The 27,438-nt window shown below is 37.9% G+C and overlaps 3 protein-coding genes and 1 pseudogene across 4 annotated transcripts; 2 read left to right on the top strand and 2 right to left on the bottom strand.

The window, feature by feature from the left end:
- Positions 1 to 2,322: 2,322 nt before the first annotated feature.
- LOC133731283 (uncharacterized) lies at positions 2,323 to 5,144 on the bottom strand. The gene is made up of 2 exons (XM_062158693.1): positions 3,805 to 5,144; positions 2,323 to 3,433 (listed from the first exon to the last, which is right to left on the bottom strand). The coding sequence occupies exon 2, from the start codon at positions 3,247 to 3,249 to the stop codon at positions 2,323 to 2,325; it is 927 nt and encodes a 308-aa protein (XP_062014677.1). The 5' UTR covers positions 3,250 to 3,433; positions 3,805 to 5,144.
- A 4,047-nt stretch (positions 5,145 to 9,191) lies between these two features.
- On the top strand, positions 9,192 to 14,999 carry LOC133729334 (uncharacterized). Of its 2 annotated transcripts, none has more exons than XM_062156839.1 (9): positions 9,192 to 9,270; positions 9,868 to 9,945; positions 10,274 to 10,413; positions 10,525 to 10,724; positions 11,051 to 11,169; positions 11,616 to 11,727; positions 11,961 to 12,476; positions 13,558 to 13,895; positions 14,576 to 14,999. In XM_062156839.1, the coding sequence occupies exons 4-9, from the start codon at positions 10,562 to 10,564 to the stop codon at positions 14,732 to 14,734; spliced, it is 1,407 nt and encodes a 468-aa protein (XP_062012823.1). In that variant the 5' UTR covers positions 9,192 to 9,270; positions 9,868 to 9,945; positions 10,274 to 10,413; positions 10,525 to 10,561; the 3' UTR covers positions 14,735 to 14,999. The 2 variants fall into 2 exon arrangements, with proteins under 2 accessions (XP_062012823.1, XP_062012824.1); XM_062156840.1 differs by lacking the exon at positions 9,192 to 9,270 and adding an exon at positions 9,319 to 9,522.
- Positions 15,000 to 15,465: 466 nt separating this feature from the next.
- LOC133729333 (proline--tRNA ligase, cytoplasmic-like) lies at positions 15,466 to 18,971 on the top strand (annotated as a pseudogene).
- Positions 18,972 to 19,641: 670 nt separating this feature from the next.
- On the bottom strand, positions 19,642 to 27,038 carry LOC133729332 (uncharacterized). Its single transcript, XM_062156837.1, has 12 exons — positions 26,910 to 27,038; positions 26,752 to 26,825; positions 26,438 to 26,667; positions 26,024 to 26,191; positions 25,236 to 25,602; positions 25,000 to 25,143; positions 24,054 to 24,206; positions 23,834 to 23,950; positions 23,411 to 23,491; positions 23,081 to 23,230; positions 20,370 to 22,358; positions 19,642 to 19,902 (listed from the first exon to the last, which is right to left on the bottom strand). Exons 1-12 carry the CDS (start codon positions 26,965 to 26,967, stop codon positions 19,816 to 19,818), a joined length of 3,618 nt encoding a protein of 1,205 aa, XP_062012821.1. The 5' UTR covers positions 26,968 to 27,038; the 3' UTR covers positions 19,642 to 19,815.
- Between the last annotated feature and the right edge of the window lie 400 nt (positions 27,039 to 27,438).

Raw genomic sequence — 27,438 nt, 5'->3', positions numbered from 1 at the left:
ATTCCAGGGCGTTGTGAGAAACCTTGCGCCATAAGGCGAGATTACCATCTCTTTTTCTCATCACGCTATCTAACGAAGACCTATTAATGTCAATAGGTTTTATGTTAGGACATGTTGGCATCTCAGGCTCGAAATCCTTCCTCTTCATTAGTGAATCCAATTCAACCCGGATCGCATCTTTCCATTTAGGCCAATTTTCTCTACGTTGGCATTCTTCAACGGAGTAAGGTTCGATGTCATTGGTCTCAATAATTCCACGTCCTCATGTACACTAGTGTAGTTCGTAGAGATCTCTATATTCTCAGGAATTGGTTCTAACATTGAGGCGTCCCCCAACAATGTCTCTTGGACATAACCACAATCCAAAATATTCTCATGAGACGAATTTTGAGTATCAATGATCAATGGATCAAGTTGTGCCAAACTCGCTCTCTTCTTAAGGCGAGAATCCATCGAACCTATGGGTCTCCTACTGTCTCTAGCGGAACCCATGGCCTATGACGCCATTATGCCACCTTTGTGGCGTCACCATACTACCATCCATGGTAGTGGTGCAGTACCCATCTTCTTTGGGTGGCACCATGTCCTCTTGTGGGGACATCAATCCTTGCAGGCATGTTTGCAGCAGGTATATGTGATCTCGTCACTTTTAGGGGATCAAGATGAGACATAGTGGGGACAGACCACGACAATTCCTGTCGTTCCTGTTGAACATTGACGTTCTAATCTCCCCCTAACGACGGGAAGACTATCTCATCAAAGTGACAATTCGCAAATCCAGCGAAATAGAGATCGCCTGTCAAGGGTTCTACATAGCGGACTTATAGTTGGAGACTCATGTCCAACAAATATATATATGCATTCGTTGCAATGACTCATGTTGGTGCGCTGTGGCGGCACAATTGGCACATGAACCGCACACTCAAATATGCATAAATACGAGATATTTATACTCGAACCCAGTCACTAGCTGTAATGCAAATAAAAGTTGAGTGGCTGCTATGAGTCGTAGACGAATTAGCATAGCTGCATGCGATATTGCATAACCCAAGCGGAAATATTGGTGCGCATTACCAATGTCCGGGCTACCATCGTAGTCGTTTAATGGTGGCTTTTCCGCGAGACCAATTGGGTGTGTACATGAGAATATGATACTTGATATCAATACCCAATGATATGCAATAGTCATCGAAAACTGTCGATGTAAACTCTCTAGCATTATCAAGTCAAATTGACTGAATGGGATGATCTGGGTAGTGAGCCCGTAGCCATATGTTATGTGCTAGGAGTGTAGTATAAGCAGCATTACGAGTGGATAATGGCACAACACGTGACCAGCGTGTTTGCGTATCAACCAACACCATAAAACATCTATATGGTCCGCAAGTTGGTTGATCAAATCCATAGAATTCCCTTAGATTCTTTGTAAGAATGGAATTATTTCCTCAATCTCCTTTGCATAGGATGGTCTCAATCCTAAATAACAGGCTTTACAGAACGAAACATGGGCTTTATAATCAACCAATGAAGGTTTTGGTTAAGCCATAATGTCACAATAGACTTGAGAAGTAGAGAAAGGAGTTTATGGCGTCAATGCCATGTATTTGCCGCAGGGGGTAGGCGGCGCCGGCCATGTATGGCCTGTCTTTGCACAATCATGGCGCCATGAGGCGCATGTGCAGCTCCTCGAACCAATTCTTGGTTCTTACTTTTCTTCGTTCTGAAAATGGATGTCCGTGTAAAGTCTTTAATACACGGATCATCATGTCAAAGCCTATATGTGCCAAAATCTCATAAGTCGTCTCTCATGACATAGTTGGATTCAATAACTCAAATAGTGGTTGCATACAACCCACTAAAGCGACACATAAGTTTCTCTAATACTCGTTTATGTCCGTAGTCATTAGAGGTGATGCAAAGGAACTCTGTCCATTCTCATAATGTGTTTCCACATGAAAACCATAGGCTCTTATATAATAAAGTTCGAATTAAGGTATGTCCAAGACATTAAGTAAAATAATTGACACTTTATTAATAGCCAATGATTACATCAAAGTTTCCAAAGTCTAATCCAAAATAAAATCAAAGTAAGACACATTGTAGTCACTCTATCCGTTTGGTAACTCCAATCAAATATGACCAGGAAAGTAGAGAGAGATGTTGGTGGAGCAAGGCTCTCTTAAGTACCAATAATCTCAATGACTTTCCTAGACATCACATTTTATTGGGTCCGCCACATAAGAAAGAGTTAATACAATTGTCATTTATTGACTAAGGCAAATTGCCATTACAAAAGTTCTTGGGAGAATAAAAAGGACTAATCTAATCAAAGTCTGTTGCATCCATGTGCACTTCATCTTCAGCTTTGAAGTCCTCTATGGTGAGATTGACATCTCCACCATCTTCTTCTTCTTCTGCAAGGTACACTTCTTGCTCTCTCAGGTCCCTATATGCCCTGTATCTTGCAGCTAGTTCCTCGCTTGCCTTGCATTGCTTGAACCAATGCTCAATTGATCCACATCGATGACACTCATCATTGTGGTTGCCTCCTTTTAATTGAGGTGCACGTTGTGCACGTTGCGGGCGTTCCCTAGGAGGGTTGGTGCCACCACCACGACCCATTGAGCCACCATTACGGCTAGAGATACCACGACCCCCTCTCCCACGTGTGGCATTACCACCACGTTTATCCGCACCAAACTTGTGGTTTCCTTCCTGGTTAGGGCGGTTATATGGGCCCAAACGTCCCTCATGTGCCCTATTCTTAGGGTACCGCTCCTTGCGCCCTCCTTTGGGTGCATTATAATTCGCCTCATGAACGCTCTTAGTTCCAATGGGCCTTGAATTATAATTCCTCACGAGTATGTTATCATGTTTCTCAGCTACAGATATAATATTGATAAGCTGATGAAACCTCGTGATCCGTCCAGCATTGACTTCAGTACGGTATTGCTTTGATACCACAATGGCTGAAACGGGGAAGGTGGAGAGAGTCTTCTCAATTAGCTCTTGCTCTGTGACAGGTTGCCCACAGAATCTAAACATGGATTGTAAGCGAAGAGCCTCTGAATTATATTTAGCAACAGACTTGAAGTCAGCAAAGCGCAGATTGTTCCATTGAACCTTCAAGTTAGGGAGGAGGGAATCTTGGACATTGCCAAAGCGCTCTTCTAGCGCTACCCATAGCTCTCTTGCATTCTTGATCGACATATACTCCAATCTGAGTGCCTTGTCCATATGGCGTCGCATCAAGATAACTGCTTAAGCATGCTTTGTAGGTGTTTGCACGAACACAAGATCCGGGTTAGGTGCCTGGATTATGGGTAATATTCCCTTTGAAGTGAGATGGTTCTCAACATCGGTTACCCAACTGTGGTAATCCGAGACTGTTGAGTCAAGCATGGGAAAGTCGAGTCTAGGTTCATTCGACATCCTGAAAATAAGAAGAGAATATATATTAGTTTTGGAGTTAAACTTCCACCAAAACTAAAACAATAAGATTTCCGAGCTATGCTACCAAGAAATCAATTTCCAAGAATCTCTTTTGGATTAGACCAAACAATAATGTTTTAATATGGTCACAATTTGATGCTTACGGACGCTCTTAGTCCAAGCATTGTGAACGCTCTTAGTTCACACGAACACTCTTAGTTTATACGAACACTATTAGTTCGTTAAGCGTGAATCCCCATAATTCCGCTTTGTTAAATATCAAAACCATTTGGCAACATATATTCCAATATTTTCAGAAAATAAAAGGAATTTAAATACAAGAAAGCAGCAACCTTAATTATAAAAACTTACGTGATTGTTCTTGGCTTAAGGACACGCGCGTGTTGGAGCAGGCGTGTTTTTTTTTTCTTTTTGGGTCGTCTGTTCTTTGAGCTTTCCTCTCTTTTTTTCTTCTTTCTTTCTTTTTCCTTTTTCTGGGCCAGCCGGTTCCCTTTTTTTTTTCTTTTTTTTTTTCTGGGCCGGGTCCCTTATTTTTTTTCTTTCTTTTCCTTCTTCTTCTTTCTTTCCTCTGTTCTTCCTTTTCTTTCGCGTCTTCTGTTTTTTGTTTTTTTTCTTCTTCTTCTATTTCGCTGGCAGTCAGAAGCGATGCAGCAGTGGCGCTAGGCAGCAAGGAGGTCCCAGACGCTAGGTGCAGCCGCCGTGGGCGACGACGACCTGCAGGTTGCGGTGGGCTGCTGCTGAGCGTTGGGTTGCAGGGAGCTCCGGCGAAGGCTTACAGGGGCAGCAGCTAGACAGCCGGGTGCAGGGCTGATGGGCGAGAGGAGGCGAGCCGGGTAGGCCGGCCGGGCAGCAGCACGCGCAAGGGACGCAGGCGGCAGTCTTGCGAGAGGTAGGTGAGCTGGGTAGGCAGCAGCGTGGGCTGCAGGCTTGCGGGTTGCAGGCAGGTGCGCAAAGGCAGCAGTGGGTGGCGGCGTCTGGGAGCGGGGGCGCTGGGGAGGAGGCCGGCCGGGCTGGGCTGCTGGGTTTGGAGGTACTGCTGGAGAGGTCCGGCCGGTGAGGTGAGGCTGAGGCCGGAATGGAGTTTTTTTTTTTTTTTTTTTGGGTTGACGGCAGAGAAGAAAAAGGTTCTTTTTCTTCTAGGGTTTTTCTTTTTCTGAAGCTAGGGTTAGAACTCGTGCTGATAACGTGTTGTAGGAGAATAGAATTGTGTGTTTATTATTGATAATATGAGCCCTTATATAGGGAGTTACAAGGTATACAAAAGGTAAGAGAATCCGAATACAATTGAATACCTATAATACTTTCCTATTACAATCTTAAACCGTAGTTTGTAGAGGCACACATTATGTCGATATCCTTCAACACAATGAAGACAAGAATGAAAGATAGGAGCAATGGAGTAGATAGATGAAAATGGTTTAAAGTTTTTAGGAAGTTAAGAAGGACGAGGGAGTCGGCAAGGATGGAGGAACAACGTGGTAATGAGTTGAGGAGGTAGAGATATGTTGGCATGGTGGTCTTCATTTCACACATCAGCTACCCAATTTCATTTTTGTGTAAGTTGTCAAAGACCAATTAATTAAATGCACCAATCATCTCTAGAAGCCCAACTGACTTATCATCATCTCTAATTCTCTAGTTAAATTTTCAGTTGGTCCCATCAAGTTTCAATCAAACATTTTCATTTCGAACACCACAGTACAAATTAGTGAAATTACAAAACCAGTTTCTTCTTTTCCTGCTTTTTTTTTTTTTAATAGAAAGAAAGGGAACCAGTTTCTTCTTAGCGGCCATGATAGAGGATTAAAGGTAATAAGGGCCACGCGATCTGGTCTTGATAGCAGTAGTTTCAAAGTGGTTGTTGAAGGTAGAAAGGGCTAGTGCAAATTGAAAAGAAAGGAGGTATAGATAATAGAAAGAAACACCAATGAGGGATAAAATTGGAAAAATTTGAGAAAAAAATTCAGTAGAGGTGCAAATAACAATTTAGGAGGTATGAATATAAGCTCCTTTTCAGAAACTAAGAGATTTATTTTGAAAAAAAAAAAAAAAAACCACGAATCAACATGCTTACTGTTAACTTTAGTATCCGGTTGTCGATCTGATTCCTTATTTGATAAAGTCATGTCATGTGCATGAAGATTTGTCTTCAGAGCTTACACCTCGAATTTTCAGGGTTCTCGAAAAGAAAAGATTTTATTTCAAAAGAAAAAGAGCGCAAATCAACATGGTTACTATTTCAAATTCCAGGAGCCGGTAGCTGGTATGATTCGCTATTTGATGGGTCCAAATGGTCTTTGGTTACAATGTTACACCTCAATTTTTCAAGGTTCCGAAAAAAGAAAAGACTTTATTTTGTAAAACAAAAGACCACGAATTAACATGGTTACTATTTCGAACACCGGGAGTCGATAGCCAGGTTGATTAGTTATTTGATAAAATCATGTACCGTGCACGAAAAACTGTCTTCGGTTCCCAGAAAAGCCCTTTCTGGTGTTTGTTCAAAGTTAGAATTTTCCAGAAAATAAGATATTTTATTTTGAAAAAAAAAAAATCGAGAATCAACATGCTTACTATTTCGAGCAGCAAGAGCATAAGCTTGTTCAAAGTTATGGGAATTTATTTGGGAAGTGAATCAACATGCTTAGGCATCGGGTGACTTTTCTTCAAAATTAGAGTTTTCATAAAATAAGAGATTTTATTTCAAAAATAAAATAAAAATCACAAATTAACATGCTTACTATTTCGAACACCAGGAGTTAATAGTCGATCTGATTCCTTTTTGATGAAATCATTTCCGTTGCACGAAGAACTGTTTTCAGTTTCAGAGTTAGACCTTGATTTTTCAGAGTTCAAAAAAAAAAAAAAAAGAAGAAGTTTTTTTCATAAAACGAAAAGGAAAACACAGACCTTAAAGAGTTTTAATTTCTTCCATTATGTCATTAATTACAAGTTTGGCAACCTTCTTAATTTCTCTCAAACATTCACCTAACAAACACAAAAATTGATATTTTTCTTCATTTTTTCATGTCGGCCTTCAATGATCTAAATATGCAAAACAAACAAGCCATTTAATCACATGACATGATCTAAAACGCAAAACCAGGATGCATGTTGCCAACCTAGAGTTGATATATCTTGTATTCTTCTAAAATATCTATCTTGTGATGGTGTTTGGTTGGATATGACTTTCTATGTAGGAATATTAATGGAACCCATTTGTACAATATATCCGCTGCATTTATCGGTGTGGTTCCTTATTTGATTAAATTATGTCCGCTACATGAAGAATTGCTTTCATTTTCAAAGTTACACACTTATATCTCGATTTCTCAGAGAACACATTTTATTTCATAAAACAAAAAAGAAAGGGCTAAATACAAATTACTACCCTGTGGTTTAGGTCCAAAATCAATTCAGTCCCTGAACTTCTAATTTCATCAAAAACACCCCTGCACTTTCAATTTTGATCTAATAGGTCCAATTTGTTAGTTTTCCGACAATTGAGTTATTTAACTTGTTAATGTGGATCATATATGGCCTATATTTTATGATGTGGTGTCAAGGTAGTCTGCATTGTCAATTTAGGAGTGAGTCCTACTATTAAAAATAAATAGTTTTTCAACAAATAATCCAACTATTTGAAAGAATATTAACGAATTGGACCTATTAGATCAAAATTGAAAGTGCAGGGGTGTTTTTGATGAAATTAGAAGTCCAGGGACTGAATTGATTTTGGACCTAAACCACAGGGTACTAACTAGTATTTAGCCCAAAAAGAAAACACAAATCTTGAAGAGTTTTAATTTCTTCCATTATGTCATTATTTATAAGTTTGGCCACCTTCTTCATTTCTCTCAAACATTCACTAATCAAACACAAAAATTGATTTTTTTTTCTTTATTTTTTCATGTCGGCCTTCAATGATCTAAATATGCAAAACAAACAACTACAAGCCATTCAATCACATGACGTCATGATCTGAAACCCAAAACCAGGAGGCATGTTGCCAACCTAGAGTTGATATATATATATATATATATATATCTTGTGTTCTTCCTAAATTTCTATCTTGTGATGATGTTTGGTTGGATATGATCGTTGAACTTCCTATGTAGATATATTAATGGAACCCATTTGTACAATACCAGCTGCATTTATATATGCTTGTTCCTGTGTTCTGTTTTGGTCCACATATAAAATAGCCACCATTCCCTTTTATTTTAATTTCTTTTGTTGTATAGTTTAGCCATGACCTAGGACCTAGGATCTAGGTGGATGACTGGATGGATTGAGCATCACATCTTGTAGTACTATGGCTACAATCATCATCACCGATCCAGTTGCTGCTGATGTGAGTCTTAATGGCTCTGCCCCTCTTTCTTTCTCTTCTTGTCCCCTTTTCATCATCCTGCTAGGACAACTCTTAACTTTTGTTATGACTTTGCTCGTAAAGTGCTTATTATCAAAGCATCTAAGCCTGGACCATGTTTCTGGGTGGGTTTCAAATTCAATCACCAAGACTACTATCTGGTCCATGTACATGATGATCAAGTTTTGATGAGTTTTCATACATATGAACTGTTTTGATTGTATTTGGTTAGCACACACTTAGTCTAGCTAGCTTAAGTTCAACAAAAAACAGCTTTTTGAATAAGCAACTCCAAACCTTATACCCTAAACCCCAAAACCCTCAAGCTGCCACTCTGTGGGGTTTCTATCCCACATGCTTTCGGTACGTCCATGAAATAAAGAGGGTTCTGGTGCATTTGGGGTTTGATGATCTAGACAACTCGATGAATCTGGTTAATTTGGACGAACTTCTAGAGTTCTAGGGTTGTGCTTATATATATCTAGGAAAACGTACGATGCAATGAGGACTGGTACAGCAGCTAGAAGGAGGCTGGGAGAAGAGTACATAACTTGTTATTCAGACCAATTAAGTTAATTACCAACAATCACATTCTAACCAGGATAGAGATGACAGCAACTCTAGATACTTTTTCTCTTGAAACATTTGCGGGTGTGACAGAGATTTTATTACACTTGATATGTTTGAATGCATCAATTTTAATCAAGTTCTTAAGAGAGAACGCAAGAAGAGCAGCATATATAATAAATCAAAACATGACCAAGTCAGTAAGTACTATAAATCTATAATGCATGAAGATATAGTTAGTGAAAACCTTTGTAAGACCATTACACCAATGCAAAAGAAGAAATTATCATTAGACTTTCCTAAAAAAAAAAAAACCATTAACTTGTATTAAATTAGGACATTTTTTGCTTCAGAAATTACTAAATATTCTACTCATCACAACCTTACAGGAGTCGATTTATTCTATCATATTAGTTCGGTTATATCAACGATCATATGTAGTGAGACAACGAATCATTTGATTCGGACGATGCTTGATTCTCTTGAATTGAAGGGGTGTATTCATAGAACCATATCCAATGGACTACTCATATTCGATGTATCAACAAAATTCTATTTCACAAAAGTACCAAAAAAGAAAAACAAAAAAAATCCCATCGTGGCGCCAACGCGCCCAAGAAAAGAAAGTGTTGGGCTGGGGGAGTCTTGCCTAACCACAACACAAAGAGGGGTGCACGTGTCGACGCGTCATGGTGAGCTGGCTGTACGCCTTACGTGTCGAACCCAGATTGGTCTAAATCACTTGCCGAAGATCCTATCAGAGCCGTCCGTGTGATCCAACAGAAGCCGACATAGTACTTGTGTCTCTGACCGTTAAGAGAGAGAAGAACAAGACTGCACAGAGAAAGAGAAAGAGAAAGAGTCAGCTGCTTATTCAGGTTCTTTTTTTCTTTTTTTCTTTCTATTTTCCTCTCTAATTTTTCCCTCTTTTTATTTCTACCATTTTTTTCATTTTTAGTTCCCAAAGATAATTAATTACAGCTTAATGCTACTGTTGCTAGAAATTTAGATTTTTTTTTTCCAATTGGGTTCGTTAAAGTTTGTAACTTTCTGCTGTAAAGGCTGTGAATTTGGGAGTTTTAACTGCGTTTACTGGCTTTGGAGCTTTTTGTAGGGTTTTTCAGTTCAAGGTTGGGTTTTGATTGAGAATTGCTTATGTGATCTGTGCAAAGTTTCCTTTTTTTGTTAATGGGTTTTGTAGAACCTTGAGAATGTTTGGGTGTATGAGTCAATTGGGTGGTTGACTTTGAATCTTTATCTTTTACTCGTAAATTTTGGTGCTTTAGGGATAGGGTTTTGTTGAAGAATTTGGATAAAAGAAAATTGAATGTTGATGTGAATAGTTGATAGTAAATCTTGAGGCCAAAGCCCTTTTTTGGATTGAAGTTTCTGTTTTGATTCCAATATATGATGTTTAGATTATACATATACATATGGAAACATAGTGTTTGACTTGGTAATGATTTTTGGAACAGTGGGGTGCCAAAGGAGGCATCTGTGCTGATTGTGCCTAAGGAAGCAGTGATCTTGGGCATGGCATGAAATTTTGTCAGGTTAGTAAACGGAATTTAATCAGCCGTATTTTTGTTGATTTTTTTTTTTTTTTTTTTTTTGAGAATGGTATTTTTGTTGATTTGTTTGTTTCAAGTAGCATATTTTCTGACTTGGGTGGTAGACATAAATTCAACCTTTTTTAGGCTTCGTTTTGTTAGATTGTAAGGGAAGTATCATCCTCATCGGTTCGAGTTCTCATTTTGGTTTATATATGGAAAGGAGGGGAGTTACTCCCTGTTCTGTGTTTCTACATAACGGTGCCAATAAATATACTGTCTATGGTATTTGCGAATCAGTTTGTAAATACTTTTTCTCTCCGTAAAACAGGTGAGTTAGCAACACTTCGATACTCTTTTGAGAAGCCCTTGAAAGACTTGGAGTTTAGGTTGCCACATCATTATTATCTTTGATCTGATACCAGAAACAGACACAGACACAGATACATTGGGGCATCTCACTACCAAACAGTATGTGCTTATTTTTTGTGCTGCATAGTTCCTGTTGTTTCTAATAGGTTCTGTAAATTGGTGAACTTTTTTCTACTTATTATACTTATTATATGATTATTTCTCTTACAGAGTCAAGATTGTGGTGCTTATCACAAGTACAGATCAAATGCCATCTTTAAAAATGAAGGCTCAATCAAGCACAGGATGTTTAAAAGAGAAAAATGCTCATCGTGTATGTCAAAAGTCATGTGTGATTTCCAAGCAAGCATGTTCTTATGTGAAGAGATCTGAATATACGACAGATTTCAACTCTTGTAAATGTCAGGCGGGTAAGCAACTGAACATAAAAAATTGTTGTTTAATCTCTCAGATGGTATTATTGTAAAGACCCGGTATTTATGCTTTTGAAATGACTAAGCTATATTGATTAAGATTAGCAAATATGATAATAGATAGTATTAATCTCTCAGATTGTATTATCAAAATGACCCAGTTTTCTATTTTTATAGTTGGAGACATGCAAGTTTATGTAAAGTGCATTTATTCAATAGCTTCTTAGGATTCTAAGTGAGTGATGCAAGTTGAGCTAAGGACATTAATTGATAGACAATGAACTACATTTTGATTCTAAGAGTAAATCTGATTTTTCTCATAGTTTCTTCGAGCACCCAAGTTTCTACGAAGGAAAATGGAAGTGGTGAAGCAATTGACGAGCTTGATGAAGAAGATTATAAAATTCTGATTCAGTCATGCGATTCTCCAACCAAAAGAGCGGTAAGTGTTTGATTGCCAAATGACTTCTTGTGGTATGATTGTAAAGCCTTTTATTTATTTTTTATCATTTTTCTTGTCAGTTTGTCATTTTTAGAGTACGTTACAATTTTTGCTTGATAGGAAAGTTTGCATTATTTGCTGAGCCTTGGAAATCAGTGACAAATAAATTATGCAAACCATTTAAAGTGCATATTCATTTAACTAAGGTGGTATCAAAGCATTCTAGTTCTTTATCGTGTAGTAGATTGCTTTCTGTTTTCTGTTATTGTCTTGCTGTAGGCTTGTGCACTTGTATTACATCATTTCTTATAATCATCAAAAAAGTTGTTTCTGTTGGAAAAACTGGATGGCCATACAACTATGATTCATACTAAATAATAGTTACGTATTTTTCTTGTTAAAATGTCTTCATATTAATACACTTGTATCACAATGCTCATTGGCAGGAATCCTTCCCCACCTGCCCGTCAAACTTGGAGACAATTTTCTCTCCTTCTTTTGACCCAATTGAAGTTCGTAGCGAAGCAAATAGTGAACCAAATGCAGAGAATGATGCAGGTTAGCCTCAACTTCAGTTCATTAACTTCTCAGACATCAATAAATTATAACTTTTAACCTCCATCGGTAGGAAAGCTACCAAAAATTCGGTTTTTCCAGTGAAGCCACACTTGTGAAACAACAAGCCCTTCTAAGTTGGCGTTATTACTTTATTTGATAAAATAATAATGTCTATCTACTATAGTATTGTGTCATGTTCAATCTATCATGCTAATCTTATGTTACTTTTTCAGGGTTGGGAGCTGGTGACAGTGATGATAACAGAAGTTCATGTGACAATCAAAGTTGTGATGTTTCAGATTTCTACATATCTGATATGATCATTTCGAGCTTACCCTTCAGTGGGGATGCATTTACTGATGATATTTGTGAAACGAATTGCTTTCCGGACTACAAATGTGCTGAATCAAACATCTTGTTTGATGTTTCCGAGCAATACATGGTATTGCCTTTCCTAGAAGACACTGTCCGAAATAGTAATACTAATACTCTTGATGATAAATTATGTCAAGAAGCTGTTATGGATACAGATCGGGCTGGCTTGTATTTAGAAATGGGTCAAATGAGACCCTGCCACCAGGATACTGTTGTTAACTCTTCTGACTCAGATCAGGCAGAGTGCTTCGATCCACAGTTGTTTATAAAAAACTTACCAGAATTATCAGATGTGGTATCGAACTTTCAACCCAATATATTGCCTGAGGAAGCTTCAAAAAGCAAGTCTGTAACTCTTGTACTTGATTTGGATGGTAAGTAATGTTATAATTTTTACATGATTTGCATATGTTATAAGCAAGTCTGTAACCCAATATTTGCATATGTTCCCATATGATTTTGTTTTATCTTGCATCTCATATAATTTTTCACATGTTTTTTAGACCACTTTGCCCATTCCTTTACTAGTTATCCTTTACTAGTTATGGCACCTTGACTTGTTAATGTTATTTCCTATGTTCAAATATTTCTTAGATGCCTTTGGGATGAACTTATATTGGGATTGTTTACTTAAGCTGAGCAAACCCTAGTGATCTATTCTATTGGTAGAGGTAGCTGTCATAACTCCACATCTTTTATGGGAAATTTTCAAAATACCTGAAAGTCAAGATTTGGGAGCCATTAATTTTGAAAATTATGAAAGGAAAAAGTTGGTTGCAGTCTTACCCCCAACATTCTTTTAAAGTTGTTGGTATTGTTGAAACAACCAAGGATTGTATCCACCGCGTAGTTCGAACTTTGACAGCACATAGGTGGACAAGAAACCTAAAGCTCTTAGAATTATTTATATTCCCTTGTATTATGCTCATAACAAAAGAAAATGCGACCCAGTACCGCACAGATACAATCTGGCTTCTCTCCAGCCCACTAGTTGTGTATCTTTATGTTTATATTTGATTTTGACATTTTATATGTACATGTATGTGTGCGTGTACTGATACATTCATATGTTAATATACAATGCGTATATTTGGGTCATTCTGGGTAAATATAAGATGCACCATGCCACTAAAGATAAATTGGTGTTTCCTTTTTCTTTCTCTGTTGGGTAAATTCTGTTTGAAAGGAGATTGGCTCTTTTTGGACTAATTTAGGAAATCTTTAATGGTTCATAAATACTTTTTTCAAATGAGATATAATGAAATGTTTTAAATAGTGACAGCCAGGCCAATTATTCCCTTGATGTGGTTAGATCAACTAAGAGTACACAAGTCCGGTCTTTTATTTTGAAGTTCTGCTCAAGTCTACTGTAATCTTTTTCCAGAATGTAATCTGAGAAATATCTGCTGAAGTTTATGTTACTGATATATGGTGATGCTGCCATTATATATGCAGAAACACTGGTTCATTCTACATTAGAACATTGCGATGACGCAGACTTCACATTTACTGTCTTTTTCAACATGAAAGAGCACATGGTATATGTGAAACAGAGGCCATACCTCCAAACATTCTTGGAGCGAGTTGCAGAAATGTTTGATGTTGTTATTTTCACTGCCAGCCAAAGCATATATGCCGAGCAACTTCTTGATATATTGGATCCATATCGAAAGTTCATAACTCGCCGAGTTTATCGTGAATCATGCATTTTTACAGATGGCAGTTACACTAAAGATCTGACAGTCTTGGGGGTTGATCTTGCAAAAGTTGCCATTATTGATAATACTCCACAGGTAGATCCTCCGGCAAATTTGTTTAATGGCTTAGCCCTTGGCTAGCCGTTTCTTAGTATTTTTTTTGTTTTTTGCTTTCTGCAATTGGTGTTGCTCGTCGTATTTCCACTATATGGACTGTCCTATTTGCTCAAGAACTTGCCTGCTCTAGCTCCCGCTTAAATCGGTACCATTTATGCGTTGGTAGACTTCAACTCACTGTATGTGTTAATAAAATATTGAAGTTTTTTCATGGGCTCATTATCTGATGTGGAGCTGATTTTGTAACCATTTTTCATCACCAGCTGTTTCCATGTCCCACTTTAAACTTTTACATTGCTTAGTTTTTTTTTCTTTCCCTTTCTTTCTTTCGTTCCCACTTCAAACTTTTATGATTGGACTGTATGTTTCTTACTATTAGAAAAAAAATACGCGCTCTTGCAAAAGTACATGTCATAATCAAACTTTAGAAGAAAAGAAAAGGTACAAACATATTCTTGGTGGGCTTTAGGTTAAGGTTGTGTGTGCTCACCCTTGCCCTCCATGAGGAGAGTTAGAGAAAGAAAAAGAAGTGATAATTCGGCAAAAGGTTGAGAAATAAAGAATATCGAGTTAGCAAGTAAAAAAAATGAAAAGAAACGAACCTAGTTGTTACTGGATAAACTGACTGTTTCACTCTTATTTTCTTGTGATCATTTCAGGTTTTCCGCTTGCAAGTCAATAATGGAATTCCCATAAAGAGTTGGTTTGATGATCCGTCCGACAGTGCATTGATTTCATTACTTCCTTTCTTAGAGACCCTGGTTAATGCTGATGATGTCCGCCCCATAATTGCCAAGAAATTCGGTAACAAGGAATAAGAGTCCCTTGTCTTTCTCATTTGCTTGAATATAGCAGCTCCTTGTCCCTCATATATCTTAGCACGTATTGGCCTCTAATCTAGATGCTCTCCTTCTCTTTTGAGCTCACAAGATAATTAGCTATACAATAAACTCTTTACTTACTTATCGTCAGTCAGCTTTTGGTTGTTGTTCCCTTATTCTTGTCCTTTCAGATGACAACACTGTGGAATGGTTTGTCTAATTTTGTTCAAAGGTAATTATTGTTCAGTTTAAGTTGCTTTTATATCAGGGTGGATACATGAGATTAGGTAGATAATATTGGCCTCTAATCTAGTGCCATGCTCTTTTGTTTTAACCTCATAAGATGATTAGACAGACAATAAAATGGTATTTTCCCTTATTCAATCAGCTCTTGTTTCTTGTTACCTTATTTCTTCTTCATTTCAGCTGACAACACCATGGAAGGGTTTGTCTAATTTTTGTTCCAAGGTAATTGTAAAATATGTCTTTTATCCATGTACAGCTTTAGGCTTTCTATATCAGGCGTGTGTACATGAACAACTATTGAATACTGAAATCTACTCATTACTTCCTTTGTAGTCTCTGATTGATAATTGAATGCTTATGCTACACTGGAAATTTAATTAATACCTTGTGTTAAAATTGGAACTGGAAGCATATGTAGTAAAATGGCTTACAGAAGAAAAATCTCTTTAAAGCTGAATGAAGTTGAAAGCAGAAATCCTTGTATCATTCTCTAGTCATATCATGTTGCATGGATGCTTATTAGTAAGGAAATCTTGAAGTATGATGTTGAACAGCTTTACTTTTTTCCCCCCTTTGAGGGTGAAGTGAAAAATTCAAACATAGTCATGGAAGTAATAATGACCATAACTTGCAGTTTTACTCTATAGTAGTATAGTACTATATATCGTACTAAATAAATGATTATCACAAACAAAAGAAGATTACTGAAGAAAAACAACTGGAAATTCTATACTATTGAACAGCATTGATTACTTTGTGAATTGAGAACTAATCTTACTTTTACTTAATGATATCTCAAATTATGCTAACTGAAGTCCAGAACTTGTCTGTTGTTCTATGAAGAGTGCCTACTTCTGGCTAAGAACAAGAAACAGGAAGACCAGAAAGAGAAAGACAACTTTGCACAATGTCCACATGTCTGGGATCATACTTGCAAAAGATTTCTCACCCCTTGTTTCTGGCTAAATTATGTTGTAGAGATTAGTTCTAGTCTCATGTGTTCCTCGAGTGTATATAATTGACTCGTGTTTGTTTATAGGTCTGTGAACCTCTAGGCTTCCAATTTCTTGCATTAAGAATCAGAAGTCCTCTTCAATTGAGCTATTCCAGTAAATAAAACAAAGTAATGATGACATAGGATTTTAATAAGTTCAGGCAGGGAAAGTTATGTGATTTAGTTCTGGCTCTTCAATTATGTGCTTATCTGACTGATCTAACTTACAAGTTAAAATATTCATGACGATGCTTGTGCCAGTTCATGATGACCTGGCATTGGATTAGCAGATGTATCCAAATACAATGCTGCATTAGAGTATGGAAAGTGATTATTGTGCATGCAGGATTATGAAATTACTGATGTATCAAGAGATGTCTGTGTCTAAGCTGCATCCTGATTAGGTTTTCCCGTTGATCTTATTTGACACGGTAGTACACATTGTATGGACAGAAGGGTTTAACTAACTGATATTGTTGGGAGAAAAGATGGGTTGTTAAATCAACTGACCATGACTGCTGTACATGATCATCTAATTTAACTTGCCTTTTACACTTTTACAATTTTGCATGCCTTGTCTGCAGGTCATGCGGAGACCTGTTAAAATTTTCTGCTAATGTAAAGATAGTGAGTATGTCGAGTTATATTCTTACTTTCTTTCTTGAGAAATCTGTAGAGATGTATATATAATGAGCATAGGATTTTTTTTCTTTTCTGACTGTATCCCCGGACTCACTGGATTTATAGAATGACATTTGAATCAAGGTGGTTGTGTTACTTTAGAAATCTGTGTCCTTTACCGTAATTAATTTTTTATTTTCTTTCCTTTGATACCCTTGTCATTTGCTTCTTTCAGACTTGCCAATGGCTCTGATAATCTGAAATATGTAAACCCAGCTCTTAGTTGTTTTCTTTTACCATTTAGTAGAGGTCCTGCAATGATTTGATAATCTTGAGCTACATGATTTCTGGGCTTCAATGTTGCCCTTGTGTCTTACTTTTAAGTTTTGAATACTGACTATAAATACTTATGCCATGTTCTTCATGACTATCGAGACTGGCATTCTCTGAGCCATCAAATAGAAGTGGCATACATATCTTTAAAAATTGGTGTGTAATGCTTCTAATCTAATGCTCCCGAAAGGGTTTAAAAACTTGACGCGTTAGTTTGCTCGGTGTTTCAATAAATTCTGAACCCGTCTTGTGATGAATAGTGTTCGTTATAACAACAGAGATCATGGTGAGATCACAGGTTTTTAATTCCAATATAGTTTCTATGACTCATGTTTATGTTGTTGGCGTACTTCTTTTTATTTTACTTTTCCTCACGACAAGGATTTGTAATTAGAGGTCTATTAGGAATCCTAATACAATAATGTAACAGCAACCGTCTATGTTCTATAAATAGAAGCTGCAGGTGGAGTCTTCTAGAATCAAGACATAGAGTGCAGAAAACTTCCAAGTCAGGGTGATAGAGAGACAATGGCTGGCCTAGGTCTTTCCTATAGAAAGGATGAGAATTTCGGAGAGTGGTATCGTCAGGTTCTTCTTAATGCCGACATGATTGGCTACACTGATGTCTCCGGTTGTTATATCATAAGGCACATTATGGGAGAATATGAAAGCATTTTTCGAAGCAGAAACAGAGGCAATGGAGTTAGAATCTTGCACATACCCTCTCTTTGTAACCGCTGCTTCTTTGGAACGAGAAAAGAATCACATGGAGGGCTTCGCTCCTGAGGTCGCTTGGGTCACAAAGGCCGGAGAATCGGATTTGAATGTGTCTCTTGCAATCCGACCAACAAGCGAGGCCATCATGCATGTCTCCAGATTTCTCTAGAAGAATCAGGAGTCACCTTGACTTGCCATACAAGCAAAACCAGTGGGTGAATGTTGTTCGTTGGGAGCACAATCCTACTCCATTTATCAGGAGTAAAGAGTTTCTTTGGCAAGAAGGCCACACTGCTTTTGCAACCAAGGAAGAGGCAGATCATGAGGTGCAGGAGATGTTGGAGCTGTACAGAAAGATATATGAGGAATATTTGGCGGTTCCAGTTGTGAAGGGACAGAAGACCGAGCTTGAGAAATTCGCCGGTGCTCTTTACACCACCAGTGTGGAGGCTTTTATTCCTAATGCCGGCCACGGTATACAAGGTGCTACCTCACATTGTTTGGGTCAAAATTTTGCTGAAATGTTTGACATCACGTTTGAGAATGAAATGCAAGAAAAGGCCATGGTTTGGCAAAACTCTTGGGCTTACACCACTCGAACGATTGGAGTGTGATGGTGATGGTGCATGGAGATGACAGGGGGTTGGTAATGCCACCTAAAGTGGCAACTCTGCAGGCTATTGTGATTTCTAGGAATGCTGATGCAGAAGCCATATTGGAGGCCTGCCGGAAAAACTTTAGACACCTTGAAAAAAGCCTGTTTTCGTGTTAAGGCAGATTTGAGTAGAAACTCTACACCTGGTCGATCAGAAGTATTGGCATTGGGAGATGAAAGGTGTATTGAAATAGGACAGAGGGATTTGGACAGAAATCAAGTGCGGTTTGTTCGTCGGGACAACTCCGAAAAAGTGGACATTCCTCTGAAGAATGATTTGGTCGAGCGAGTCGTTGGATAGAATTCAGCAAAACATGTTTGATGTTGCAAGGGAAAAACGAGATGCTTGGATACAAGCTTGCAAGGACATGGGAGGAATTTACGGAAGCTCTAAAGCAAAAGAAAATGATCTTGGCTCCTCGGTGTGACGAAAAGGATGTGGAAGAGGATGTGAAAAAACGAACCAAGGATGAAGGTGAAATATTGGGAGCAGCCTGAACTTGCTGAAGGGACACTTTGCTTTGCGTCTGGAAAGCCAGCAAGGAAGTGGACCTATTGGGGAAGGACTAGCTAGATACTTATTTATATTTTTTCCATGTAATTTCTATTATTTTCGCACATTGAAGGGTTGAAAAACTAAACACGGTTAGTTTGTTTCGTTTTTGGAATCTTGATGAATTCCGAAGTTCCCTTTGTTGATGAAAAATGTTTGCTATATATAACGAAACCGGTGATGGAATAGAAACTGAGATTCATCTCTATAGGAGTTGGGAGAAACTGAGATCAAATAGGGTCTTCCCCAGAAAAGAACCAAGCTGTATGATCATCGATCCGTGCATACAACCAAGCTGGTATGAAACTGAAAAGCAACCCGTTGGACATATGATATTTTCGTCCCGAGGTTGAGATTTTATAGACTAGATTATCTTAGTTTTCTTGAGATAATTTATCAAACACTTTAGTAAACTATTTTGATCATTTTATTTTTATTTGCTCGTATGTCTGTCTCTTCATAGGTATTGTAACAAACAATCGTTATAGTACCATTAGAGAAGAACAAAAATACATGGCTACTCAAGCGAGGGCGATAATGGATCGAACAACTAGCAGCATAGTGCCTATGAGAGGCTTCAGCTAACAAACCATTCCCCTTGTTCCGTTTTTTTTTTTTTTTTTTTTTTTAATTTTCTATGAAAGACTTTTGTCGAGAAATATATTTATTCCTTTCTATTTTAAAATTTCCATGAGAGGCTTTATTTATAGGCAAACGTGTCCTTTTTTATTTTATAATTTCTATGAGCATGAACCTCAAATATAGTTTTCCGGAAGGACTGGCACTGACATAAAGATTGCAATTCAAATAAATCAGAAGGCAGGAATATATATTAGCCCAGCATTTAAGATTTAATTTTGTACAAGAACGACATTCAAATAGAGATTGCAATTCTCCATATTCGAAGGCACCCACTGAGTTGCCTCATCAAGTAGATAAAAAGCAAATGGCATCTGCCTTCACTTCTGGGGAGGTTCTACTGGGCTGTGAGGAGATAAGGAGGATATGACTGTCCCACCATGAATATCTGAATTTTGTGCTTGATCCTACAGAACCCACAAACATAATAGTTATGATTATAATTACAACATGGATGATACCAGTCTGCTGATATTGTTTTTCTGACATTTAGCTGAGACATGGCCACTGTAAAGAGCTCCAGTAATATCAAGAAAAAATGAAATTCTCACGCATTGGTTCACAGTTTTTCCTTTTACAACAGATCGAGCATAAACAGAACCTCGGTACGGAAGAGGGAATATATAACAAAGAAGCAGTAATCTATCTAGCTTTGTGACGGTTTCAAAACATCATACCGCTAACAAAGACCTTTTTTTAATATAATCTTTTCCTGGTTAGATTATATAATGGTACATTCTGAATTATGTACCAACATATGCCAAGTGGTTGAATACTTCAATTCAAAGTTAAAGTACGAATAAAAGCATGCATTTCCTAATTTCCTTGACAATGCAGTAACGTAATTTCTAATTAAAGGTTTTTTTTATCATACCTGATGGTGTGAGTAGTTCTGCTGAATTGATGACTGATTGATTTGATGTTGTTCCTGTAGATGTGATTGTTGTTGGAGTGGCTGTTGATGCTTATGCACATAGAATGGATGCTGTTGTTGTAATTGCAATTGCGGATTGTATTGTTGTTGCGACGGAAATTGTTGTTGTTGTTGCACAGGAAGTTGTTGCTGCAGTTGTTGAAATTGCTGAATTTGTTGCTGTAGTTGCTGAAATTGCTGCTGCTCTTGCAAAGGAAGCTGCTTTAGTACTTGAGATTGCTGTTGTTGTTGCAAAGGAAGTTGTTGCTGTTGTTGCAAAGGAAGTTGTTGCTGTGTTAGTTGAATTTGCTGCTGTTGTTGGAAAAGAAGTTGTTGCTGTTGCATCTGAACATAATATTGTTGAAGTTGCTGCTGCTGCTGATACTGTTGCAATAACAACTGCTGCTGCTGCTTCTGGGGATGATGCTGCTGTGGTTGCAGAAGGGATTGCTGCTGCTGGTAGTAATAATATTGCCACATCTGATTATATGCTTGAGGATTCTGCATCGCATACTGCCCATTGCCTAATACTGATGACTGAGGCATCTGTGGAGCAACAGGTTGGACAGGCAATAGAGACTGAGATGAAGAGGCATCATTGGCGGCTTGTACATTTGGTATAGGCCCGGAATTAGGTGCTGCTATATTAGCATGACCACTTGCTACCTGATACTGATTGTGATGCTGGGCCTGCTGGCTGCCTTGCTGAATTTGTTGGTTTTGTAAAGGTGCTAATATAGAGGGGTGACCTTGACTCGCAGGCATTGGATGACCTGCTTCAGTTCGCGGGTATTTCTGTGGAGGAACATGCTGCTGTGGATGTGATTTTCTTTGTAACTGCATCCGAAAGCCCAATTTGGAATCTTTACCAACTTTATCAGAACGATTAATTTGACTCCAGTCTCCATAACTATTTGCAGGCGGCTGAGAAAACACCGGGATAGGCATAGCATTGACTAATTCATTTCCAGCTGATTCTAACGATCTACCATTTCGTGGGTTGTGCATATAAGAGTCTTGATCAGAGTTGCAATCACTTTCTAGCTTCTTTCCATTTGAAGTACAGGTTTCTGGAGAAGCTTCAGACTTGGGAGAAGTGCAGGATACTAAATCCAAATTTGTATTTTCCTGGGAATTCAAAGAAAGACTCTCCAAGGACAGTGGCTTTGGGTCTTGTTCACTCTTATAGTCACACTCTCGATCAGCATTGCTTCCCATGGTGTTTTCTTGTGAAGATTCTATAGAATCATTTCCTTCAGCAACTTGAAATCCTAATTCTACAGACGACATCTTTGGTTTAGGGATGTTTTCTCTGGCCTCCTCGGAAACTTCCTGAGATACTTTTTCCTCTTCTACTACAAGGATATTTTCTGTGGGCTCCTCAGAAACTTCCCGAGATACCTTTTTCACTTCTGCAGCCTCTTCAGAAACTTCCCGGGATACCTGTTTCACTTCTGCTACAGGGGCATTTTCTGGGGCCTCGTCAGATACTTCCTGAGATACCAGATTCACTTCTACCACGGTGGAGGATATATATGCTTCTGGTGCATTAGCTGGGGACTGCTCTCTTGAAACTTCCGGAGATGTTAGCTGCAATCTTTCCTGTAGATTTTCAAATTGTTTTGATGACAATGTCTGGTCTGATAGCTGGTATGCCTGGCCACACTCTTTAGTATGATTTTCTGGCAATAACATTTCTTCATCATGCAACGGGAGCTCAATCATGGAGTCAGAAGTACAATCTCTAGATGGCTGCTGAGTCATAGCAGCAGAAGTTTCCTCTTTTTCTCTAGACAAATTCAAAGACTTTGTGAATGTAGCTTGCTGATCATAAACATTAAAGGCAGACTGCTGACCCAAGGAAGATGGCCTAATGGAAGAAGGGAACAATCGTACATGCCGAGTCCACACCTTTCTTACTTCATGGATGGTTCCACAGAGGTCAACAAACTGTGTTCACCATATATAAGTTAAAACCAGAGGAATTAGATGGAATACAATAACTAATTCTTTGTTGTTATTATGGAGACTGCCCTGAGATTTGACAAAATTACAAAATCATCACATATTAGAAAAAACAACTTCTTTCTCCCTTCTCCCTAAACAACTTCTTTCTCCCTTCTCAGTTATCACAGTATCCAGAAAAATTGCTTCAGTTTCACCACTTCCATCCTTTTCATGGTTTTCATATCGCTTGGATATAAGAACTTCTAAAATTTAGAAAATAATTAAAATCAAAATTTCAACCTTTTGTACAAAATTAGTTGTAATATTTATCTCTGAATCTTTTCAGTCCAGGAATAAAAGTTGTTTTAAAATTTATCAGGAGTAGGGAAGTTTGGTTAAGTTTTGAAATTAGAAAGGAAGATTTTGTAAGTTAAGTACACCTCAAGGCAGGTTAATGCAATTTTGCTTGATTAATTAGTATATGGAAATAACTTATGGGGTATGATTTGACTCTACAATAGATGTAAACCCACAGAAAATCATGCTTTTTATGACATTCATGCTGAATAACAACACAGGGTAATCAAACTAAGCATATGAAACTGGAGCATGTTGTTTGGAAATGTGGAGAGACATAAACCAATACCTTTTCATCTAATTTTACTACTTCCCTAAGACTAGAAATGACAGCATCTGCCAAATAAATAAGTTCAAAGAAATTTGACCTCTAAAAATAAGCTTGAAATATCCTCAGCATCTTTTGCATTCAGACCATTGCATACTCCTGATTCCTGAGATATAGCACGGGTTACAACAGAGTCTATCACATTTATGTGCTGCTTCCCTCCATTCATCATTGCAAACTTTATCAACTCCTGCAGACATATTAATTTTTCAATAATGGTTAGAGGTCTATCATGGTATGGCAAAGGTTGGCCACATTGGGGTATAGATTGAAGTTCAGGCGCAGACTCTTTGAATATATTAACAATAGGTGTGTTCATGATCTAGAAAATGTTAAAATTCATGAGTAAATGCTAAAAGAAGAGAGGTACCTCTAGAAGTACTTTGCAGTGAGGCAATTGTTTGATGCCATCTATCAAGACATCTCGTGCAGCATCTGCACTATCAGTCATCTTTAAACAGGAAGGCAAGAAGTCAATAACCATATAAAATATCCCCACTCTCATGTACAATGAAATATAATGATAACTTCAAAAGTCAAATGCTAACAGAACAATGCAAACAAAACAAGAATGTAAATCTAAATTAAGATATGCACTTCCTAAAAGATTGCAGGTTATACAATTGTTGTTCCAAGTTTCAGCACATGAGCTCTCAAATTAAACAAGCATACTCAAAATAAAAAACCAAATAACTTATTTCTTTCAAACAGAGGCGTATTTTGTAAAAACATAGTGCCACACACACAAAAGTAGAATAGGAAAACAGCATTTCCTTGTTCATTAATTACCTACCATGAATGTAAGGCGAGAGAAATGAACATATAGAATAGGAAGAGTATGCGACTGTTTCTTCTCTGCAGCCATTGCTAGAGCTTCTCTGAATATAGTGGAAGCTGCTGTGAAATTTCCCTAATAATGTAGGAAAGGCAATAGCATGTGTTAGCCCTGATTCTTAATCTAACAACATATACAGCTAATATTTGTTTGAGTGATGAAAGATCTTATTGCATACCAAACGTTTTTCCATATTAGCCTTTAAGATAACATTCTTAACGAAGTGTGTATCTGACTCTGCATTACATTGAAGAAGAGCCGCACGGGCACCAAGTACATCTCCTATTTGCTCCTTAAACTTGGCATTCAAAAGATGAATCACCGACACTCTCTGCACGAACATATGAGGATGGCCATAAACATCCCCGGTCATGTACAAAGCAATTCAGTCAAGGCATCCTATAGAAAGCAGCAATAGAGCAAGTTTCAGCATGGCATAAACTTGTCACACAGGTGCTAATACTAAGGAGAATTCTGATAAAGCCAATTTATTGGTACTACTGTAAGTTGTCCTCAGCAGCCTTCAGAACAATAAAAGATGGAAATACTAGAAAAACAAAAAGTTTAGGCAACAAAATTTGGAATTTATTTTTGGGAAGCCCTTTATAAGCCCAACCTTCATATCTTCTTAAGATACCTTCATATCTTCTTAAGATAGGCTATCTCATCTGATCGCCCATTGCACAATGTGAAGGTTTCAATTTTGATCACTAAACAGAGATGCACCATAAAGTATGCTCATTATGATTGCCGCAAAAACTGTCAACAATTCAAGACTGTCCTGTAACTTATCAAGGGTATTTATGTCTCGCCAGGCAGACTATAGTATGTATTTCTCTTTTATTCCTCGTCGTACCAACTTTTAAAGTAAAATGGTAACTAAATTAAGTTGCTTCAGCTATCTTACGTCCATATATGTTGTATAACAATAAAAGAAGGGTATGAAAAGATCAAATGTACTAGTCATCAATCTACTTATTCCAAACAGTTGAAATATTGAAGCGAAATATTGGTGCAATTTATCTTGAATTACAATGAGATACTGTTGAAAGAATTTGTAATGAAACATAGAACTAAGCACCTTTAAATTATAAGCATGACATCTATGGTTTCAAGAAAAATACCTTCACAAATATTTGGGTTGCTCGGTCAAGAGAATAGTTTGCAATTTCTCTTCCTCCATTGATTTCCATGAAATCCACATAACGCATCCAAAACTCGGGGTAATTAGCACAGGGAATCAAGCACCTCTCGTAAAGCTTCACTGCCTGCACTCAATGAAGGAAAGGGTTCAGACTTCAGACATTGATAGAAGAAAGGCATCGGCTGCATATGCAGAAGAACACCATCAAGACCATACCCAATCAAAATCCCCTTGCATCTCAACATGGTCCAGATAGCGATGCCAATTCTCCAACTGACCCGCATCAAGCTCCTTTACATGGAAGTAAGACCTCCTTATATTAATCTCAAAAGTACCAATCTTTTCATCAAGCTGGCATGCTTCGTGATACAACTGTTTCCCAATACATATGTATCTTTGCAGTGCTTTAGACCTTCCTGAGCCAATTGCTGGATCCAGAAGGTCTTTGACTACAAGAGAAATTTCATCATCTCCAAAAAACCTAGGGACTTCACCATCAAATAAAGCTTCTGACTGCAAATCCACAGTAGAATTACTCTGGCTTTTCATCTCCTCTTCAAACAAGGTAGCCAACTTCTTCAAACTGAAGAAAACATGGAACTCATGCCTTGTAAGAATAATATCTATGCGGTTCAAATAGAATACGCAAAAAGACAATACACTAAACATACTATTCCAAAAGCAAAACAGAAATATTTGTCATAGTAATCAATTATGACAGCAATACGCATTTTGTCAAAAGCCATGCAAATCGAGGTATTCTGAAAGCCCTAGTATTCCAAATGACTGGCCATTCAAAGAATGGAGTTACTAATTAAACTTCTTCACCCTACCATACTATTGCTATGTTAATATGCAGTAACTCCCATTAAAAATAAGAACTTCTTGAGAGTTTATGAGGTTCTATTTCAGATGTAACATAGTGTGCACACACTTCATTGAATATGATGATTTCTAGCTTTTAAAAACCTGAAAACCAAGGAATCAATAAATGCAACATATACCTCGCATAATAAATATGCAACTTCTTGGTAGGGAATCTAAGAGCTTGGATGTAAATCAGGGCCAGTGAACTCCATTCCTGCTGAGAGTACTCAAATTCAATGTATTTGTCCCACAAAGTATAGCACCCATAGTCCTTTCGAACAAAGGACATCCCTCTTTTAAATAGTCTGCATGAAGAATTTCACATAGACAAATAAATTTCACTCAGACTAGAGATACTAAACACACAGAGCAAGAAAGTCAACTAATTCGACGCAGCATGCAAAGCTCGAAACTACTTCTTGAAACAAAACACTTACGAATAGTACAGTAATACTAACTACTGTTTCACCGATTGTAAATTAAATTAAACAGGTAATTGACCTAAACCCTAAACTACATTGCAACAATGTGGGAGCTATCAACATCATTACCTGCGAATATCGGAAGGATCTTCGAAAAAGGACATACTGAAGACACAGTAATCCACCCACAGCGGGACACAGTAGGTTGCAGCTTGCAGAGCTCGTTCAAAGACCTCAACAACCTTGTCAATGGAGCACAAACGCATCTTATGCTCAGCATACCTCCTCCAATATCCATGGCACAACGGAAACTCGGCCAAGAAAGAATCATACACTGAACATATTTTCTCTACGTCATCCTACACAAAATTTCGCAAGCCGAAATTACTATGACAAATAGAACAAGGTAAAGGAAAAGAAGAAGAAGAAAGCGATTTGCTTACGGGATATGAATTCTCTATCTGCGAAATGAGTGAGGTCCAGTGATCGAAGTCCAGCGAAGCTCGGCGAATTTCATCTGAGCAGAAAGGAAAAAGTATTTGAGCGGTGGATTGCTTCAGCATTCAGAGAATATAGTAAGTAGTGCAGGCATTGGTTTTACCTGGAGTCTCTGGTTCCATGGGCTCAGCCTCTGGTACAGAATTGCAGCTCAAACTCATAAACAGAAGAAGAAGAAGAAGAGGAAGAAGAGGAAAGAGGTGGATGGGTCGGGGCTGACCTTATGGGTTTTTTTTTTTGGACTAAGGGCTGACCTTATGGGTAGGCCTAGTTCATATGGACCAAGTCATGCATATTGATAATTTTTGTTGAGTTCGATTAAAGAAGAAAGGCCCACTATCGGGTGGAAATTGGGCCATCATAATTCCGCGTTTGGTTAGACTTGGGTTCAGTTTGGCATAGCTTATGTGGTGCAAAAAGTTGTTAAACTTATAAATTAAGTAGCAAAATGTATTTAGTAAAATTAAAGGGATCGTGACCACTTACCCAATTTTAACCTAAAAATTGCCCACTTACTCAACTGAGAGTTTTTTACTCCCACTTACCCAGTTTAAACCCAAGTGATATTTTTACCCCCAATCTAATTAACAAACTACAAACACCTCTCTCTCTCTCCTCCTATCAGACTCTCT

The sequence above is a fragment of the Rosa rugosa genome, chromosome 2 (genome assembly GCF_958449725.1).
Source record: "Rosa rugosa chromosome 2, drRosRugo1.1, whole genome shotgun sequence".
Taxonomy (NCBI): domain Eukaryota; kingdom Viridiplantae; phylum Streptophyta; class Magnoliopsida; order Rosales; family Rosaceae; genus Rosa; species Rosa rugosa.
The sequence above is the reverse complement of the archived record's forward strand: the minus strand, read 5'-3'. Positions and strand labels throughout refer to the sequence as shown.